General features: G+C 34.2%; 4 protein-coding genes and 5 non-coding genes across 11 annotated transcripts; 8 read left to right on the forward strand and 1 right to left on the reverse strand.

The window, feature by feature from the left end:
- Window positions 1-1,852: 1,852 nt before the first annotated feature.
- On the reverse strand, window positions 1,853-4,866 carry LOC104793239 (prolyl 4-hydroxylase 1). Of its 3 annotated transcripts, none has more exons than XR_015559987.1 (12): window positions 4,727-4,860; window positions 4,431-4,478; window positions 4,093-4,149; window positions 3,863-3,915; window positions 3,596-3,661; window positions 3,248-3,322; window positions 3,031-3,105; window positions 2,874-2,944; window positions 2,722-2,778; window positions 2,467-2,556; window positions 2,242-2,334; window positions 1,853-2,115 (listed from the first exon to the last, which is right to left on the reverse strand). XR_015559987.1 is itself a non-coding variant. In XM_087454849.1 (12 exons), the coding sequence occupies exons 7-12, from the start codon at window positions 3,070-3,072 to the stop codon at window positions 2,008-2,010; spliced, it is 456 nt and encodes a 151-aa protein (XP_087310975.1). In that variant the 5' UTR covers window positions 3,073-3,105; window positions 3,248-3,322; window positions 3,596-3,666; window positions 3,863-3,915; window positions 4,093-4,149; window positions 4,431-4,478; window positions 4,727-4,866; the 3' UTR covers window positions 1,853-2,007. The 3 variants fall into 3 exon arrangements, 2 of the variants coding, with proteins under 2 accessions (XP_087310975.1, XP_010517861.1); XM_087454849.1 differs by having other exon boundaries at window positions 2,722-2,773; window positions 3,596-3,666; window positions 4,727-4,866; XM_010519559.3 differs by having other exon boundaries at window positions 2,722-2,773.
- LOC104793240 (3-isopropylmalate dehydratase small subunit 1) lies at window positions 4,814-6,479 on the forward strand. Its single transcript, XM_010519560.3, has 2 exons — window positions 4,814-5,927; window positions 6,339-6,479. The coding sequence occupies exon 1, from the start codon at window positions 5,151-5,153 to the stop codon at window positions 5,910-5,912; it is 762 nt and encodes a 253-aa protein (XP_010517862.1). The 5' UTR covers window positions 4,814-5,150; the 3' UTR covers window positions 5,913-5,927; window positions 6,339-6,479.
- On the forward strand, window positions 6,339-10,600 carry LOC104793243 (uncharacterized). Its single transcript, XM_010519562.3, has 6 exons — window positions 6,339-8,377; window positions 8,529-8,724; window positions 8,818-8,890; window positions 10,030-10,079; window positions 10,194-10,307; window positions 10,412-10,600. The coding sequence occupies exons 1-6, from the start codon at window positions 8,056-8,058 to the stop codon at window positions 10,527-10,529; spliced, it is 873 nt and encodes a 290-aa protein (XP_010517864.1). The 5' UTR covers window positions 6,339-8,055; the 3' UTR covers window positions 10,530-10,600.
- LOC104793241 (3-isopropylmalate dehydratase small subunit 2) lies at window positions 6,920-7,861 on the forward strand. Its single transcript, XM_010519561.2, has one exon. It carries the CDS (start codon window positions 6,920-6,922, stop codon window positions 7,694-7,696), a length of 777 nt encoding a protein of 258 aa, XP_010517863.1. The 3' UTR covers window positions 7,697-7,861.
- Window positions 9,008-9,094, forward strand: LOC147943016 (small nucleolar RNA Z122). The gene has a single exon (XR_015560610.1). It is a non-coding gene; the product is annotated as a small nucleolar RNA Z122 (small nucleolar RNA).
- LOC147943017 (small nucleolar RNA Z122) lies at window positions 9,162-9,248 on the forward strand. Its single transcript, XR_015560612.1, has one exon. It is a non-coding gene; the product is annotated as a small nucleolar RNA Z122 (small nucleolar RNA).
- LOC147943018 (small nucleolar RNA Z122) lies at window positions 9,322-9,408 on the forward strand. The gene has a single exon (XR_015560613.1). It is a non-coding gene; the product is annotated as a small nucleolar RNA Z122 (small nucleolar RNA).
- Window positions 9,482-9,568, forward strand: LOC147943019 (small nucleolar RNA Z122). Its single transcript, XR_015560614.1, has one exon. It is a non-coding gene; the product is annotated as a small nucleolar RNA Z122 (small nucleolar RNA).
- Window positions 9,642-9,728, forward strand: LOC147943020 (small nucleolar RNA Z122). Its single transcript, XR_015560609.1, has one exon. It is a non-coding gene; the product is annotated as a small nucleolar RNA Z122 (small nucleolar RNA).
- Window positions 10,601-14,777: the final 4,177 nt, after the last annotated feature.

A 14,777-nucleotide genomic window follows, 5' to 3' on the forward strand; every position in this document is an offset into this window, starting at 1 on the left:
GAATTTTGACTTGCAAGCAAATTGTCATACATGTTTATTCAAATCTAGAATTTTATAAAAGCTCATCAAATCAAAAGTCTCCTAATCAACAAGAAATTTCAAATTATAAAATTTAAAATGGTCATCAGCTAAATATACAAAGGAGATGTATAAATACCATTTAGCATTAACCTTTTAAAGTGAATCACGTCAAATAAGTAATTAATCAATTGCATCAAGAACAAGAAAATCCAAATTTAATTAGATGAGTTATGAAAAGTAAGAAGATAAATATTACCATCAAACTAAACAAACACTAGTTCGAGTTATTCATAATCCAATTTTTAAAAATTAGGGAATATCAAAATTAGCAATTTAAATCAATCCAACTCCTTGTTAAAATTCAAAATTCTTCAAAGATAAATATCTACTTTGTTAAAATAATACATACAAATCAGTTCTAAGAAGTAGATGCATTTAAAAATGAAAAAAATAATACAAATCAAGACTATGAATTTCATAATTTGTACAGAAGAAACTTTATTATTGATTTGTAATTCTGTTTATTATATTTCATCGTTTGATATTTCATTACATTTACATTTCATCACTTGTAGACCTGGTGTTACCCAAAGATGCATAATGCTTGAAACTATACAGTAAATCAGATCCAAATGTAATGTGATGTATGTACATATATTAATTGGTTTGAATACACCTAAGTTTGATCTCATGCTTAAAATATTTACTCAAGGTGTAGTCTATGTAGAGAAGGTGACAACTGCTCCTATATCAACTTTGGAGGAAACCGCAGAGAATTGTTGAAAGGGGTTCAGAACGCCGACATGTTTCTGGAACAAACTTGAATGAAAAAAGCTCAAGATCTCACATAATTCAATCGATTGTTATCGAAAGTGTTGATCTTCGGATGCAGTCTACTGCAAGGGGAAATGTGACAACTCACTATCTTGTTTTTTTATTAATATGTTTCACAGAATTTAGGTAGTATTTTAATTTGAAGAATAAAATATTATTTCACCTTTTTGAATCCTGAATTACTTGGAATGAAGATTGTATCAAAATAGATTTTTTGGACTCGTCGCTGCTTTCTTTTTAGAGATTGAAAGCAACAACGTGAATAAAACATGTGGCAAATGAGCTGAATTAGAACTCTCAATATATATATGTACAAACAGTTGGGTCAAGACAAAAGAACCAAATTGGTAAAAAAAACAGTCAGGTTATATAACATTGATGAATTGGATGTGCTCATAAAAACAAGAATAACATCAAAAAGAAATTTCAAATTATAATTTTTCAAATGGTCATCAACTAAAGTTCCAAAAGAGTTGTATTTGGATGGTAATATTTAGCATTAACCTTTTCAAGTTGAATAAACAATTAGTCCATCGTATCAAAAACAATAACAATCTAAATTGAGTTGGATTAATTTAGATAAGTAAGAATGTTATCATATATTCTTCTTATTCAAAATCCATAATGGACGTTTAATGTTATATTGAAAGAGATAAAAGTGAATGTTAAATTGCTAACTCAATTACTTATGACAAAATGTTTAGTCATATTGTATCTAAGGAGTCTAACTCTAAACAAGTAAACATGCAATTTGTAAACATACTTTCCATTTGTCTTCTTGGTGAAAATATTATTTACTAGATAACTATTTAAAAAAATATATATATTTAGAATAATCCAATTTTAAAAACATACTTTTTAAGGTAAATGGGTGAACTATATAGATTTTTGAAAAATTCATTTGTTGGTAGATTTCTGTAACATTTACATGAGTATTAATATTTGTTTAATAACAGTTTATGCTGGTGTAGTTAAGGATTTGTTGGTAGGCGAAATGTTTGTTAAATAACCCTCATATCCATTATGTATGTAAATTATAGATTCTAAAATTGAAGGGTCAAAAAGAGAGTAAATAAAAACTCTGAGATTCTATGACAGTTTTCCAATATAAGTCCCTGTGGTTCCTTTTTCTTTTTATAAGTTTGAAGTACTTCAAGAAGTAGCTTTTTGCCTCATCCATTTAGTAGCAGACCATTTCTCTCCAGACAGAACTTCACATCCTCCATGTATACTCCTTGGATCTGACTGTCCATCGAGTCCCTGCATGATTTATGAGACGAAATTAAACACAAAACAGTCCATATGATTCTTGTTTGTGTAGAGAGAGAGAGAGAAAGAGAGAGAGAGAGAGAGAGAGAGAGAGAGAGAGAGATTGAAGAAACAAACCATGCTCCAGAAGAGAACTGCGTCTCCTTTGGTGGGTTTAACCGAGATGCCTTTCATGATTTTGCCACCACATGTGCATTCACCATCACCAGCCTGCATTTCCAAGACAGAGATATATTACACATTGGTTTAATTTGCATGAACAGAGAGAAGAAACAATTGTGTATTAAACGAAAAACAATTTGGAGAGCTAAAGAGATCCACTAGAAGAAGAATTATTAATACCAAAGGGAAATAAGTTTCTCCTCCTTCGACGTCATCGGTTAAATACATAAGCATAGTTGCTACGCGCTGACCACCACGCTTCAAATTGAACTGTGTGGTTATCATAAGACAAGAAACGAGGAACGATGAACACAATGTAGTTTTCAAATTGATTGTTCTTAGAAAATAAAGTAAGGATCGAACTAAACGTTGTTGAGCAAACCAAACACTAAAGATTTATCAGTGATATATAAAAAAACAGAACCGAAGACTTACAGTGTCAGCAAAGTAATCGTGATGCGGTTTGTAAAACTGTTTTGGCTCGTATCTGCACTGCAGCAGATTTTGGTTCATCAAATCAAGAAAACAGCTTTCTTTGCTTCAATTTACAAAAAAAAAACATAGTAAGGTTGCACTTGTACACGCACCTTAGAACTTGAATAAGTTCTCCATTTTCCGCTGGTACTTGAGAAAAGACTGCAATTCGCTTTTCAATTGCCTAATTATATAGCAAACGAATAATTTACGAAACTGTCAAGTTGATCAAAATGACACACTTTTTAAAGATATTAGAGAGTGGCCTACCTGTATTATTGGATAACTTCTTTCTACATGAGTTAGAAACATTCCGGAACTTGTCCTCACATCACTTTTGACTCCCTAAGCAAGAAGAAAGTAATAAGAAAATGGATAAGAACTCGAAGGCATAACTAGAGCATTTCTACTCGTGTCCAATGTTTGACTGATTCAGTAGAACAATCTAAGGCAGAGAGTGGAAGTACTAAATGTTTTGGACAGGTACCTTTCCGGTTTTTACATCAACAACAGTGGAAATTTGAAGGCGAGGCCGGGCGATTGCTTTTAGGTATTCACATTCCTGCAGATATACAAATCAGGAGAAACAAAAACAAAAAAATTATGTTATTGAAAAGACAAAAAACTACCAAAAACTCTTTTGCTAATTCTTATGATAATGCTTAAAAATGAGCCTAAGATTTTTTTTATTTTTTTTCAAATCTCATCTTATCATTGCTAGAATAAAGATGATGAGAACACGTTTAATCTCTAATTTAAGGCCTAACATCAGCTAACTCAATGCTACAAAGCTAAGTCAATAAAACAAACATTGATATATGGGGCGTGTGTATACCTCAGGACTTAGGAAGTCATGGAGCACAATAATTCGAGGGGACCAACTGACTACTTCAGGCTTGACCTGCACTAAAGCAAATAAACATTAGCTGGGAAGCAAACAGAGCGGACCTCTATAATACAGAAGCAAAATAAAAACGATATTGTATATTTACGAAATGCGACAGTAATAACTATTTCAAACTATACAGTAAATGAAATTCTGAGCCAACCATTGGAACTGAGAAAATAATACAACTGCAAAAATGGATATGACAAGACTTACATTGCCAATCCGTAACAATTCTGCATCTTTGTCATTTGCCCACCGGGAAACATCTGAAAAACAAACGACTCTTGACATTAAACCGATTCTGTATCATAACATATCCAAAAATTAAGCTCTCTAGGAAGAGTCTAATCCTAAAGCTAGGATTCAGATAGTAAGAATTGAAACTGTTGTGTAAACCTATTAGATGCAAGCATAAATATTTGGCTAGAAACGATCACACGAACCTCGTAGATAACGGGCGTTCTGGCCACGAAGCCCTCTCAGGGATGGAAATCCAGTTCCTGAATAAGAAAGAAGAAGGAGAAGGTACTGATACATCAAAGAAAACTACGACAAAAGAAACAAGCAAGATATACAATCTTCATTGTATAAAAACATAAACTACAATAAAAAAAATATCCCTGATTAAGTCCTACAGATTCAGTGGCATTGTAGTGTTTACTCGCAACCCCTTACAGAAGAGCTCAAAAATCACCATATATGCAAATATATCACAAAACACACATCTACAAGTAAACAGACACATAAACATAAAAAAGAGAGTGAAAGAAAGAGGTTTTACCGTACGAATCTTCCAATCTATTTATAAAGGCCAATTGTAACAAGGAACCTGCAGATTCCACGAAACACAAAATATTCATGAGTTATCAAAGAGCCGTTTCAATTTTCTCATAAAGTCAAAATCTCATAGTCGTATCCAAATAAAAACAATCCAATTCTCCAAGCAATGACAAGCAACTTCCACTCGGCCGAGAGAAAAAGCAAAAAAGATCCACTCTTTGAAGATCGAAAGACGAATTCAAATGTAGACAACTATAAATAGAGAGAGAGAGAGAGAGAGAGAGAGAGAGAGAGTACCGATGATCATTCCGACAGTGACAAATGTCAAGAGACCGAACACGATCTTCATGGCAGGAGCCATGTCTCTCCCTGATCTCGATCTCCGACACACACACACACACACAAAAAAAAAAAAAACTTGGGAGAGACAGAGAGATTTGATCAGTAACAGTACTTTTGCAGAAGAAAAAAAAGAGAGGAGCTTTGAGAGATTGGATTGTTGAGAAAAACGTCAGAGGAGTTTCTTCTTGGGATCTCTCTCTCTCTCTCTCTTGCCTCTTTAAAAAAGAAAAGGCCTTTTTTTTTTAAAAAAAAATTCCTTTTATTTAAAATTAAAATAAAATAACGAAGGAAGAGTGGCATTTTGGTAAATAAGAACAAAGACCCATTTTTATAAAAATCGCTTTTTTTTTGTTCATCAATCTCGACCACAGCAAAAACAATGGCGGCTTCTCTTCAATCTGTAAACCCTACATTGTCCCGAAACCTATCTTCTCCGAACAACTCTTCGTCCGTCGCTCCCTTCCGATCTCCATTCCTCAGATTCGATTCCACCTCCGTCTCTCGCGGTTTCAAACCCCTCGTTTCGTTTCGTAACGCATCATCATCAGCCTTCGTCACTCGCTCAGCCGCCGAGCCGCAAGAGAGAAAGACCTTCCATGGACTCTGCTACGTCGTCGGCGACAACATCGACACCGACCAAATCATTCCCGCTGAGTTTCTCACTCTCGTCCCTTCGAATCCAGACGAGTACGAGAAGCTCGGCTCCCACGCTCTAGTTGGTCTCCCAGCTGCTTACAAGGAACGATTCGTTCAGCCTGGTGAGATGAAGACCAAGTACTCGATCATCATCGGCGGTGAAAACTTTGGTTGCGGTTCGTCTCGTGAACACGCTCCGGTTTGTCTTGGCGCGGCGGGAGCGAAAGCGGTGGTGGCTCAGTCTTACGCTAGGATCTTTTTCAGGAACTCTGTGGCTACGGGTGAGATTTATCCGCTTGATTCGGAAGTTAGGGTTTGTGATGAGTGTAAAACAGGGGATGTTGCGACGATTGAGTTGAGGGAAGGTGATAGTATTTTGATTAATCATACCACTGGGAAAGAGTATAAGCTGAAGGCTATTGGTGACGCTGGGCCTGTCATTGATGCTGGAGGTATATTTGCTTATGCTAGGAAAGCTGGTATGATTCCTTCTGCTGCTGCCTGATCTTGCCTTATCAAGGTATGTATGATTTTAAACGAATACTCTCAGTTGTGTATGAGATGAGGATTGTTAGTAGATTTTGGAATGAGATTGAATTGTGCCGCATAATCTAGGGAGCTTGACACTTGATAATGCAGAACATAGTGTGAGAAAGAGAACGCTGTAGTAGGGATTCTGGTTTTGTGTGAGGAGATGATAATGGCTGTTTCTAGGCACAAAAAACTTGAGCATCTCTAGGTTGTAATTGTTGAGGGTGTTGAACTTACTTGTGCAGAAGTCTTGTTGGTTGTTTATTTTGCTGCTGTTTTCATGTTCACATCCGTTGATTAGACTAAAGTGTCCATTGTCCAATAGTAGAACAAAACATCCTTCTTCATTTTATGATTTGGATGTCTCTCATATTGTATTTTTGTTTTACTTGTTTGGTAGGGCACGAGCATGAGAGGGCTCATCAAGGGTCTTACATCGTGTGATCCTATAATAATAAAAAAAGAAACAATAAGATGTATGTTTGCAAGAGCTTATGAACCTGTTTTTATGCTTTATGAATATATATGACTGTTGGGTTTAGCTTTCTCTGTCAGTTTCTTCTCTACGTTTTGGATGTTCCCATCGTTTCTAAAAATTGCATAGTTTCCCTTTTGAAACCACGGTTGTTCTCATCTCTTTCACTAATATAATATTCCTCCGGTCATAAGAACAGCTCAAGAGCTCTGTTTGTTCACACAATACATTGTTCTAGCACATTTAGTTGTTAGATCTAGAGAAATATTAAGTCTTCTCTTTGGGACACATTTTGTCATTAAATATAGAGAAATAGTATTAAATCTTCTTTTTGGCCATCGGTTTCTAGAGTCTTTGTATCACCGTGACCTACCCAAGTGTCTCAAAACGCACGTTTGGGATTCGAAATGGCACTTTTGTAAATATAAGGGTGCTAAAAGTTTCCCTTTTATATTCTTCCCCTTCGTTAGCTCTCTCTCATTCACTGACCAAAGTAAAGAGAAACAATGGCGTCTTCTTCTCTTGCTACATTGCCCCAAGTCTTACCTTCCTCATCAATCAAACGTTCTTCTTCCTTGGCTCCTTTCCAATCTTCTTCTTTCCTCAAAATCAACGGTTCCACTTCCTTCATCCCCTCCTCTATCTCCCTCACTTCACGTGGCACATCCTCCACGACCATCATCCCACGTGCTGCCGCTGCAGGATCCGACTCTAACGAAGCCATAGCCAACACCACCTTTCACGGTCTCTGCTATGTCTTGAAAGACAACATAGACACCGACCAGATCATCCCAGCAGGAGCCGCTTGCACTTTCCCAACGAACCAGCAAGAACGTGACGAGATCGCTGGTCACGCTCTCTCCGGTCTCCCAGACTTCCACAAAACCCGGTACGTTGAGCCAGGAGAGAACAGATCAAAGTACTCGATCATAATCGGTGGAGAAAACTTTGGTTGCGGATCGTCACGTGAACACGCTCCAGTTTGTCTTGGAGCAGCTGGAGCTAAAGCCATAGTTGCTCAGTCTTACGCAAGGATCTTTTTCCGTAACTCAGTGGCTACAGGAGAGGTGTTTCCGCTAGAGTCAGAGGTTAGAGTATGTGACGAGTGTAAGACTGGAGACACGGTGACGATCGAGCTGACTGAAACTGGTGGTTTGTTGACTAATCACACAACCGGGAAAAACTATAATCTAAAGTCGATCGGTGATGCAGGACCGGTTATTGACGCTGGTGGTATTTTTTCTTATGCGAGAATGATGGGAATGATTCCATCATTAACTTAAATCATCTTCCGCAACATCGACAATGTTCTCTGTTGTATGCACAAGTCTCTGTTTTCGAATATGTGTGTTTTAGAGTTCTCTATTTTTAACTTGTTTCTCTGTTTTGTAATATTGGTGTTGTTTTGTTTACCTAAAGAATAAGAAATCAAAAAGGTCATTCTGTTAGATTATTGGTTTAAGTAATTTGGACCAATTTGTTATGGTTATTGGGAAATTGGACGGTTTAACAAACCGGTATAAAGAACCGTTAATAAGCGCTTGGTTCAAAAAACAGAACATGGCTAAACCTAAATTTGTGTGGTGGTGACTCTTTATAACGCCGCTCTTCTTCTCCATTGTCTTCATACACTGAAAATAACATGGCAACCACCGAGGTAAAACCCTCCGCCAATAAAAACCCTAAAAGAAATCGGAATCGATCACTGGGTCCGAAGAAAGATTTGAAGAAGAAGAAGACTAAAAAGGCGCAAGCTCCCACCTTTGATAAGACCATTGAGAAGAAGAAGAAGAAGAAGACTAAGAAGTCGAAAGAGCCTACCTTTGATGAGACCATTGAGGACGACGACGATGAGCTGTTTTCAGAACCGGTATCTGCCTCTGAGCAGTTTAGCTACTTTTTAAATCTGCTTGAATCCGCCGTTGGTATACGGGTTTCTTCTTTAGAGCTCGATTCCATTCAAGGTTCGTCCTTTTTTTTTTTCTATCCGAGCTCTGTTTCTATAAGCTTCTCTGTTTAAGTAATATCTTGATGGTTTGATTGTTGATTCGGCTTATCAATTAACAAGTTTTTTCCCAAGTTCTGATAAACTGTAGCTTGTCTTGTTGATTGCAGATACGTGTTTAGTTGAGTTACCTCAAAGATTGCCCCAAGATGTAAACAATTTGGGAGAGCATATAAAGTTGTCTTGTGGATCTTCATGGAAAGAGAGTCTTTGTGAAGGAGAGACAGTTGAAGGAAGTATTCATCCTGGAAACCCATCTGTTCTCGTCATTAGTTCCTCTGCTTTGAGATCTTTGGAACTTCTAAGGTATATCAATGTAATTTTTTTGTATTTGTATCTTTTGTTATTGATTGTTTGAATACAAAGGTACTTAGACTATGTTCTGTCTCATATCTGTAGGGGTTTGCATTCGCTTACTAAGCAATGTCCAGCAGTGAAGTTGTTCTCAAAGCATTTGAAGGTTGAGGAACAGGTAGTGTTCTATTCTTATAATGAGCTTTGAACTTTATTTAAAGCATATAGAGAATAGAGAACAAAAATACCATGTTGAGCTTTTCGTTATTGAATCTTGTTTTGGTTCATAGAGAACATTGGGATGTGATGACAAATATACGATATCTCTAAGGCTAATTGCTCTGCAGAAAAAAATGTATTTGCACGTCAGTCTGATCCCACTATATATCTATAACGTTAATATGTTTAGTTTATTTCTTTCTTCTTTGTCTTACAATTCATGTGAAGCATTTGGGAAGTGATGATAAGATATATCAATATGTCATAGGCACTAGCAATGCTGAACAAACATATTTGCACGTCAGTCTGATCCTGCAATATTTATAAAACATTAAGAGTTGGTGCATACTCATGTAGTTCATTTCTTTCTTCTTTAATTCATGTGAAGCATTTGGGAAGTGATGATAAGATATATCAATATGTCATAGGCACTTGCAATGCTGAACAAACATATTTGCACGTCAGTCTGATCCTGCAATATTTATAAAACATTAAGAGTTGGTGCATACTCATGTAGTTCATTTCTTTCTTCTTTAATTCATGTGAAGCATTTGGGAAGTGATGATAAGATATATCAATATGTCATAGGCACTTGCAATGCTGAACAAACATATTTGCACGTCAGTCTGATCCTGCAATATTTATAAAACATTAAGAGTTGGTGCATACTCATGTAGTTCATTTCTTTCTTCTTTAATTCATGTGAAGCATTTGGGAAGTGATGATAAGATATATCAATATGTCATAGGCACTTGCAATGCTGAACAAACATATTTGCACGTCAGCCTGATCCCAGCTCTTGTTTTTGTTTCTTTATTTGCATATAAGACTATAGTAAAAATCTCACATCCTAGCTCTTGTTTTGTTTCTTTATTTGCATATAAGACTATAGTAAAAATCTCACATCCTAGCTCTTGTTTTGGTTGGAACTTTTAATCAATGGCTTCTCCTTTGGTCTTTAAATGGAAAACCTCCTATAAAGAAGCCATGTTTTTCAAAAATCATTGTTTGTGTATTGTGTTCTCAATTCTGTTTTAGATTTCTCAGTCTCATTTGTTATATGATTCAAATTATTAACTCAAATTCATTGCGGTGCAGGTAACTTTGTTGAAGAAACGGGTTAATATTGGGAGCGGCACACCAAGTAGGTTAGTAAATCTTATCACTTCCACGGAGTTATATTAAGTTATATCGTCTCTTGGCTTTTATCTTCATATCCTTCTTGGCCTAGCTTCTCATTGTCCTCTTACTTTTGTGTGCAGAATCAAAAAGCTAATTGATATAGAGGCATTAGGACTTTCGCGTTTAGATATGATTGTGCTCGATATGCACACAGACGTCAAGGGATTTTCCTTATTCTCATTGCCCCAAGTCAGGTCTGGTTTCTTCCACTCTTGAACAAGCTGTCCCTTTGGCCTGTCCCATTGGCCATCAGCTCACATAAATTTGTTCTGATTTTTGTTTTGTTTGATATTTGCAGAGATGAATTTTGGGATTTGTATAAAAACTGCTTCCACCAGAGAGTCGTAGAAGGAAGGCTACGTATCTGCATGTATGGTCCAAAGCCAGCTCCAAACCTAAAGAAGAAGAAAAAATAAATGACTGTTCATTAATTGTATCAAATTTTAAAAATCATCAAATTAAATCTATACGTATCTGTTTTCTGACCTCTGAGATTTTCCGAAGAATTCTAACATAACCCGGGTATTAGATTTTCTTAGATCGAGCTTATGCTCCAGTTTGACATCGAAGCTACTCTATTGAAAATGCTCCTGAGCTTCTATAAGAAGCATGAATGAGAAAGATGGGTAAAAAGACTAACCGAAAAAGTAAAACCAAAATCAAATATAAAGAAATAGATTGTGGTTTGTTGTGTGTTATGTGTTGTTATTTGTTAACCTGTAAATAAACTCAGTTCTGAAAAGTGAGAACAAGAAAAGGGAGGGAACTAAAGAGCCCAAGAGTGAACACTTTGCAGAACTTAAGTCCAATTTATGATCTTAACAGTTATCAGTTGACTCAGCTGTAAGTATTATCAGTTATCACAAGGTTTTTTACACACGACCTAATAAGTAATAACACACACTTTTGTCAAGAAAGTCAGCCAATTTCTACTTATATAAATGTGGCATTCTTTAAATTCACAAGAAACCCTGAAAATTATATCAGCGAAAACCATTTGCCTTTGCAATGTTTCACATGCATAAAATTATAATGAATTTCGACGACCACAAAACTTTTGTTATTAAATCATCATAAAACTACTTAGCTTTGGTTTTGCTATACAGATAGATCATGAATTAGCTTGTGAGAGAAATGCAATATTGCGTTAGTGTTTTTTTTGGCCTAAAGTAGTGCAGTAAGACTCACTGAAAAGAAAAATCCTCTCAAAGTCAAATCAATAAAAAAAATAAAAAAAAGAGAGTATATTATCTACATATGTATACATCTCTGAGAAAGTGTGTTTGTGTGTTTTGGGATTGTGGGTTTGTCCAATAGATGGGTGGGGAAGAAGATCCCACAAATGCAGAAAATAGTGGAAACACCACCCAAAGAGCTTCTAGATGTTTGACTTTAGAACTTTCCATTAAACAAGAAGCATTCAAAGTAGTGTCTTTTTTTTTTTCCTAGTCTTGTGAAAGATGAAACATCTATATATATATATATATATATAATGATCCCATTATAACATACTTATAAGATAATGTAGATTTCTCATGGCTTTGCTTTTTAGTATACAGTTCATAGCTCTATTTGATGAGTGTTGTTGGTTGTGAAGGCACCTATATTGTAGAGTAAAAATGTCAACTGAACGACTTAATGGGTATTTTATTGGGCGAATTTGCACCATAACCAAAACAAAAAAATCAACAAAGAATATAGCCAACTAACATTAAAAATTAAGAGAGTAACCATTGGCTAGTGTAAAATGACAAGAGAGGGGTAATTGTGAATGACACGCGCATTTTAAAGGAGTGTTGGAGTATGAGATGATATATATGATATATATATATATATATATCTGATTCTGAGAAAAAAAAATATATTTTTTTATCTGATTAAATAATTCATACCCGTTTAAATTTTGATTTCATATATCTTTTTAACAGAAATAATTAAAATTTTGAAATTTATCATAAAAAGCTAGAATTTTTTTTCTACATTTGACATAATTTGGATTTTTAAAATCGGATGTTGAAAATTTGAATTGATGAATAGTTTTTATAATAAGAACAAGTTATACTAAGAGTCTAGGACTAAAATATATGATATGCAAGATTCAAACTCAAATATATATATATATATATATGTATATGCATTGTAAAAAAATAAAAAATTGTGATTCGTGAATTTTGAAATGAAATGTTATACAAAAAATAGATACGGTAAATGAAATAATATAGAAAAAGAAATGGTATGGAACATAAATTTAAACACACACAAAACGCTATACATTAAGTGATACAACAAACATAACCCAATTTACCGTGTTAAACAATAATCGTAAGAGATAAAATATAAACAACTCAAAAGATAAAATTAAACGTATAATAATAAAAACGCTATACCCTAAGGGATACAACATAGGCAACCCAAGCAATCATGTCAAACACTAATCATAAGAGATAAAACATAGACAACTCAAAAGATGACATTAAACGCATAACAACAACAAACGCTATACCCTAAAGGATATAACATAGGCAACCCAAGCAACCATGTCAAACGCTAACCATAAGAGATAAAACATAAATAACTCTAACGACCAAAATAAATGCACAACAAAAAAAAATATACTCTAAAAGATACAATATGCAAACCACATCAACTGAGTTAAACACTGATAATAAACGATATACTCTATAAATCGCATATATTTATAATTATAATTCAATTTATGTAATTTGAAACTTGAGAAATATATTTTTTTTAAATGGAATAGAATGTTATTGTGTTCTATATATGATGAATATTTTTGTTATATAATAATTTATGAACTAAATTTTATCTTCCTAATATCTTTAAATCACTGTACAGTAAAATAAAAATCTATGGTTTTAACTGAGTTTATGAAATCAAAACAGTGTGTTCAAAAGAAAATTATTGCAAAATATGAAAGAGTAGAAAGAAAAAAAATGAGAAAAGATGAGAGATGACAAAGATATATGTCCATATAGATAGAAAATACATGCATATACAGTTCGTTGGGCGAGTGGAACTGTTAATTTGGCAAGAGGTTAGAATTGTCATTATTATATATATTATAGAGTATATGATCTTTTCATGGTTAGAGAGGTTAGTTGGTGAATTATAAATTTTTTAGCCAATTTTCCTATTTTATTCTCAATCCTATTTTGTCATAATGATTGATAATTACATTAAATTTTAGTCAAATCGTGGTTGTGTATTGGTTTTGTTCCATATATTTTGTCTATTGATATATTCAAGGTTCGATGACGAATGAATTTCGTTAGCACTAAGAGAGTGACTTTGTCTAGTTGATCATTTTTTAACTAGCCACAATAACATATTAAAAATTGTCGAATTAAATGTTTTTGATTCGTTCATTCATAGATATATAGTTGCTTTTTTATATATAAAATATATAGTTACATACATATCAGTATATCACTCATAAATTTAAAAATTAGATTAACTTTATCCTTTTTTCCATATGATTAGGTAGCCTACTGGCAAACAGAAACGAGGAAGTGTGTAATAATTGGATGTTCTAAAATATTTAGGAAAGGGTCCATCTTAATATAGTTTTTATTTTGGCAAAGGTTAAAAAAACAATTCATCGATATACATTAAGTCGATAATTAATGTCTATGTGTATATTTTAAAGCACACGTATTGCTTAGGCATATTATATGTCACAATTTTTTTTTTCTTGGATTAGCTATTTTGTGGCTTCAAACTGCAAAAGCGTGGAGGGAAGTCATCCATGCAGGCTCTAAGTGTGGTAAAGACTACTGATCATGGAAAGCCAATCTAAGCGCAAAAACTTATCATTTAAGAGTCGAGCGATACCGACATTAGACATCGAATAAGGGAAACTACAAGAGTGTCTCTACCTACATCTCTGATCATTTAGAACAATGTATGTTATATATGCAACCAAAATGAGATACGATCTAGTCTAGCGATGAAGAATGATAAACTGCAAATTCCCAAGTATAAGATTTGACAAGGTGATGAAATATGATCTTTCTTTTTTACTTTTTTTTTTACCACAAAAATGTAAGAAAAAAGAAAAAGAAAAGAGAAAAGCAATTCGATTCTTCCTTAATGTTTCTGATGGAAAGAAAAAGAATACGGAGTCATTTCTGATGATGGCCAAATCATTCCTATCGAAAGTGACAACTTTGATTCCAATGACGTTAGCATTGAGTCATTTTTATTTGTTTCTGATATTTCTAAATGCGAACGCATTACTTGCCAGTTTTTTAATTCATGCGAATTAGATTAGATGATAAATTGATAATATGTTTGTGTACCCCCAAATTTTGATGACGTCAAGGTTACATATGTGACTATGTATGCAAATGTTACACGTGTCATGTCCCCAAGTTACACGTTGGCTTAGTACTAGAAAGTCTAGAGATAATCTCTTATTTCGTTTCACTTTTGAACTGGTCTTCGAGGTTATAATCCATATTTTAAAACTTCTATAATTGAGGATTTATCCGAAATTATCAAATTGGATTGGTCAAAAAAAAAGAATTTAAAAACATTAAAGTCTTGTTACTTTTTCACTCTCTCATAGCGCTCAAAAACTTTTTTACTTTGTCTCCTCTACCCAAAAGAAAAAAAAGTTTCAGTTTCAATATAGGTTGGTTATA

Source organism: Camelina sativa, chromosome 6 (genome assembly GCF_030686135.1).
Source record: "Camelina sativa cultivar CO46 ecotype springtype chromosome 6, ASM3068613v1".
Taxonomy (NCBI): domain Eukaryota; kingdom Viridiplantae; phylum Streptophyta; class Magnoliopsida; order Brassicales; family Brassicaceae; genus Camelina; species Camelina sativa.

What these genes read in the sequence shown, in the direction of transcription:
- LOC104793241 (XM_010519561.2), top strand. Translation starts at nt 6,920, where the DNA reads ATGGCGTCTTCTTCTCTTGCTACATTGCCCCAAGTCTTACCTTCCTCA.
- LOC104793243 (XM_010519562.3), top strand. Translation starts at nt 8,056, where the DNA reads ATGGCAACCACCGAGGTAAAACCCTCCGCCAATAAAAACCCTAAAAGA. An exon ending in ATTTGAAGGTTGAGGAACAG is followed by an intron (nt 8,891 to 10,029) that starts GTAGTGTTCTAT and finishes ATTGCGGTGCAG; the next exon opens with GTAACTTTGTTGAAGAAACG. An exon ending in GGGAGCGGCACACCAAGTAG is followed by an intron (nt 10,080 to 10,193) that starts GTTAGTAAATCT and finishes TTTTGTGTGCAG; the next exon opens with AATCAAAAAGCTAATTGATA.
- LOC104793240 (XM_010519560.3), top strand. Translation starts at nt 5,151, where the DNA reads ATGGCGGCTTCTCTTCAATCTGTAAACCCTACATTGTCCCGAAACCTA.
- LOC104793239 (XM_010519559.3), bottom strand. Translation starts at nt 4,790, where the DNA reads ATGGCTCCTGCCATGAAGATCGTGTTCGGTCTCTTGACATTTGTCACT. An exon ending in GAACTTATTCAAGTTCTAAG is followed by an intron (nt 2,774 to 2,873) that starts GTGCGTGTACAA and finishes GCTGCAGTGCAG; the next exon opens with ATACGAGCCAAAACAGTTTT. An exon ending in CAGTTCTCTTCTGGAGCATG is followed by an intron (nt 2,116 to 2,241) that starts GTTTGTTTCTTC and finishes TAAATCATGCAG; the next exon opens with GGACTCGATGGACAGTCAGA.